Source organism: Corvus brachyrhynchos, unplaced genomic scaffold (assembly GCF_000691975.1).
Source record: "Corvus brachyrhynchos isolate BGI_N302 unplaced genomic scaffold, ASM69197v1 scaffold211, whole genome shotgun sequence".
In the NCBI taxonomy this organism is placed as follows: Eukaryota; Metazoa; Chordata; class Aves; order Passeriformes; family Corvidae; genus Corvus; species Corvus brachyrhynchos.
The window spans coordinates 256,672-261,074 of record NW_008236211.1 but is presented as its reverse complement, the minus strand read 5'-3'; the positions used below and the strand labels follow the sequence as shown (position 1 = coordinate 261,074).

General features: G+C 59.4%; 1 protein-coding gene across 1 annotated transcript in view; it reads right to left on the bottom strand.

Moving 5' to 3' along the window:
- Positions 1–347, bottom strand: part of KIF3C (kinesin family member 3C) — a 15,939-nt gene extending 15,592 nt beyond the window's left edge. Inside the window, 1 exon segment of the mRNA XM_008642688.2 lies at positions 316–347. Coding sequence (XP_008640910.2) covers positions 316–347 — 32 coding nt within the window.
- Between the last annotated feature and the right edge of the window lie 4,056 nt (positions 348–4,403).

Below are 4,403 nucleotides of genomic sequence, written 5' to 3'. Positions count from 1 at the left end.
TGGAGGGGGAAAGAGAGGAGGATGGAGGAGGGATGGAGGGGGCAATGGGGCGTGGAGTCGAGGGGGTGGAGGGATGGAGGGACAATGGAGGGGATGGAGAGTGTTATGGAGAGGGATGAAGGGAGTGATGGGGAGATGGAGGATGTAGAGAATGGGATGGGGGGGCAATAGGGGCTCTGGAGGGGATCACTGATGGGGCCACCTTGCCTTGCCTGCCCTTTCCCGGGGCGGGATCCACCCGCAGGGCGCTGCAGCTGGGCCCTGTCAGGGGCACAGCCATGGGGTGGGGACAGCCCCCCATGGCACAGCACGGACCTCATGGTGCTGTTCCCACTGCGGCCCCACATCCTGGCTCCCCCCCAAGGCCTGTGCCGTGTGCAGGGACCTGGGTGCTGCCTGGCTCTGCCTGTGGCACTGTCCCTGTGTCCCCAAGGATGGGTTCAGGGGCACCATAGCCCTGCTCCCCCGGCAGCCCCTGTCTGTGGTGGCCCAGCCCCAAATCCCCTCCAGGACCAGGCTGTGGGGACAGGCAGGTGGGTGACACACAGGAACAGGAGGATATTTAGGCAGGGCATGAGATATGGCAAAGGGACAGAGGGGACATGTCAGGAGCGGGGACAGGTAGGGACAGTGTGATGGGTAAGGACAGCATGACATGTCAGGTAGGGTGACCTGTAGGGACACGGTGACATAGGGAGGATGAGGTGACATGTGTGGGCAGGATGACACGTAGGGACGCAGTGCCAGGAAGGGCAGGGTGCCAGGTAGGGCAGGGTGACACATGAGGACAGTCCCTTGCCCGCAGGTGTCAGCACAGGACCAGAGTGCGCTGGTGGTGGCCAGTGGCCTCTGGCCTCGGGACTGACCCTTGGGACTGTCCCTGGGGCAGTGGGATTGAGGGGACAGTGAACCCTCATTGTGGCCATCCTGGGCCAGCCCTGGGGTGCCTGGGCAGGGAGACTATGGGGCAACCACTCCACAGAAGCCCCCAAAGCATCCAGGGCAGAGCCCTGAGCCCCCTCTGTGTATGGGGGGGGCATGGCATGTGTATGGTGTCTACGGTGTGTATGGGGACATGGTGTCTGTGGAGGGTCCTGGTGGCATGGCTGGTGACATTCCCATGGCACATGGGAACTGAGCACCTGCAGGATTGCAGGGTCCTCAGCCAGGGGTGACACTGGGCTGGCTGGGGCAGGGGACATGGTCCGGGTGCCACACAGGGTGGGATGACGTTTGGGGCCTGCATCTGTCCCAGTGTGTTGCAGAGTGTTGCAGGGTTGGGGGGGTCCCGGTTCCTATGACCTTGGCTTTCCTCTTCCTCCCCATCATGGGTTCCCACATCCTACAGCCACCCTGGGACATCCCAGCTGTCCCCTGGGCATTCTGGCTGCTGCCAGGACAACACAGATACCCCTGAGAGTATCCAGCCCCTGGAAATCTGTTTGGCTTTGGCTACTGCAGCCCCCCTGTGGCACTGTAACCAACACTGGGACACCATGACCACTTTTGAGACACTACTGCCAGACCTGGGCCACCAAGGGTATCCCTGGAGCAGCACAGTCACCTCTGGGACACTGCTGCCATCCCTGGGTACTGTGGCCCCCCCCGATTCCCAGCTCTTGCAGGTGACTGGGGAGATCTGAGGGGGGCGTTGGCCCCTCGACGCCCCAAGAACAGGTGTGGTCGGGCTGGTTTAAAGGGAATTTGCAATCCTATATCCATGTGCTCATCCCGGAATGCTGGGAAGCGCTTTCGGAGCCCTGGGCTTCAATTCCTGGAAATATTTGCTGGAATCGGAGTGTTTGAATGACCGGGAAAGGGCAGGGAGGCTGTGGAGGTGCTGGGCCTCATTCCAGGTGATCCTGGGTGTGATCCATGCCCTCAAAGCTCGGGACAGAATTCCAGTCGCTGCTGCTGGATATTCAGAAAGCACAGGAAAACGCGCTTTTCCTAAATCAGGGAATTCTGGCATAAAGCAGGACAGAAATGGATCAAATGCTGGGATTCTGGGATTCTGCAGTTCTGGATTCTGGGACTCTGCAGTTCCGGAATTGTGGGATTCTGGGATTCAGGGACTGTGGGACTGTGGGACTGTGGGACTGGGAACTGGGGACTGTGGGACTGGGGACCAGCTCCCCCCTCCCAAACCCTGCTCTGAGGTTGTCTCAGAGCTGCTCTCACTGCGGCCTCAACTCAGGGCCAGGTGCAGTCCCCCATTCCCAGGTCCTGGTGCCATTCCCAGCTCGCTGCCGTTGCCCAGCCCTGGAGCACTTTCACTTCGTCTAAGCCAAGGTCGTAACAGGAACACTCCCTGGCTGCCAAAATCTTCTTACCTTCGCTGTCACCAGGAAATAGTGCTGGAGCTCACAAACTTCCTCTGGGCAGCGTCCTGCCTCTGTTGCCAGGGTCACAGGAGGCACCAACATTCCCAGGGAGGAGCTCTTCCCTCTGTGGATGCTGCTGTGGGGACGGATGGAAGCACACAGGTTGGGAACAGGGAAATGAGCCTCCATGTTGGCAGTGTTGGGTTGACATTCCTTAGGCTTTGCCTTGGTGTTTGGCCAACTGGCAGTGGTGTTGGCTGGAGCAGCCCTGGAGAAAAGCCTGTCCTCCCTGGTGGGAAAAGGACCCATCCCAGTGTGATGTTCTCAGCTCAGGTTGCAGCTCAGAGGGTGGATCCTCTCATTTTCCCCCACAGATGGCCCTTCACCCTCTCACTCTCTTGGCTTCTACAGGTGGGAAGGGATGCTGAGGGTCCAGCAGCATTTGGCTGCTTTCCTTCAAAACCAGCTTGCCAGCATTCCCGGAGATCCACTGGGTTGATTTCCCATTTCCCTCCTCTGTGGCAGTTCTGCGGGTCAGCTCAGCTGTTTGTGGCACTCCTCATCCTCCCCACGCTCCTGGCTTCCCTCCTGCCGTCCCCATCTCCATGTGCCAGATTGCTGGTGGGGGAGCTTGGGAAGCAGCAGGGCCTCAGGCTCCAGCCACCCTTTTGGGCTGAGATCAGAGGTTTTGTGGTTTTTTGGACTGTGAACTGAGCAGGGACTGCCCAGGTACAGCACAGGAGGGCTGGGAAAGGGGAGCTCCCACAGCCACATGGGAAGGCAGGAAGGGAATTGCTCCAGTGCAAGATTCACCCCATATCCACAGTGGGGGAGCTGGAGGGGCCAGCACAGCTCGCACTAAGCCCGGATTTCAGATGGATCAGTTTGCCGGCAGCTGACTCCTCTATAATTAGATGGCAGCAGTGGAATAGGAGCCAGCTCGGGGCACAGAGGTCCAACATCTCCCCATCCACAGGCATGGCATTCCACATGACCCCCGGGTGCTTAAACAGCCGGAGGAGGGGTGAGCTGACCAACACGAGGAATGAAAGCTGCTGCGAAGTGCTGCCTCTCCTGCAGGCCCTCAGGCTGCCCCCGAGGAGAAGATGTGGCCCCAGAGGATGAGTCCCGCTGGGATGCGGGCTGGATGCCTTAGCAGCATCTTGTCCCACTTCACCACTCACCAGCCACACTGCGGGGGCTGGAAGGAGCTGCAGCCCTGCCTGGCTTCGGGAGCTGCAGGCTGGGAGCCCACACGTGCCCAGTGCCCCTGGTCTGCGGCTTCTGAGCCGTGTCCCGGCTCCTGTGTGACCTGGGGAACTCTGTGTCTGCTTGCTGAGGTCCCGCAGCTCCAGGCTGTGCCCCACCATCCCTCTTCCCACTTCTGCCATCATCTCACACGGGAGTTGAGAGGGGGGGGGGAAGGGACGGCTGGCAGTTACGTGGGAGGCTCCAGGCTTTTACCTTGGATCGTGGTTTCCAACAGATGTGGAGTGAGCAATGTCTGTAAGGCAGCAGCTCAGCATCGCTGCTCCCAGATTAAAGGATTCAATAATCTGCTGGCAAGATGTAATTGAAAAAGGCAGAGCTCTGGCTGTGCAGCCCTCAGCTGATGCACCAGGGCATTCCCACGCTCCTGAGATCCCTCCAAACCTTCCGGCAAGCACAGTAATCCCCAGTGTGTGTGGGGCAGGCCCTGTTCTCCACGGATCCAGGGACTAACACTTCACCTTCCTTCGTAGGTAACGATTGATTTATCAGTAACGAGCTGCCAGGGAGCTTTTCACTCAGTACCTCGAGCTGCTCCAGAAAGAATAAGGAATTGAAAGTGGCACTGCCTCCGTGCCAGGTACATGTGGGTGCGGCACATGGGCACAGGGGTTAGTGGTGGCCTTGGCAGTGCTGGGGCAACTGTTGGATTTGATGTTCTCGGAGGACTTTTCCAACATCAATCATTCTGCAATCCCGTCATTCCAGGTACGTGGTGTGCTTCTGGGCACTGGGGGGAGCAGAGCTGCCCTTGCTGGAGGTCAAAGCCTCGTTCAGCAGCAGTGGGGATCCCTCAGTCACCGCTCCTCA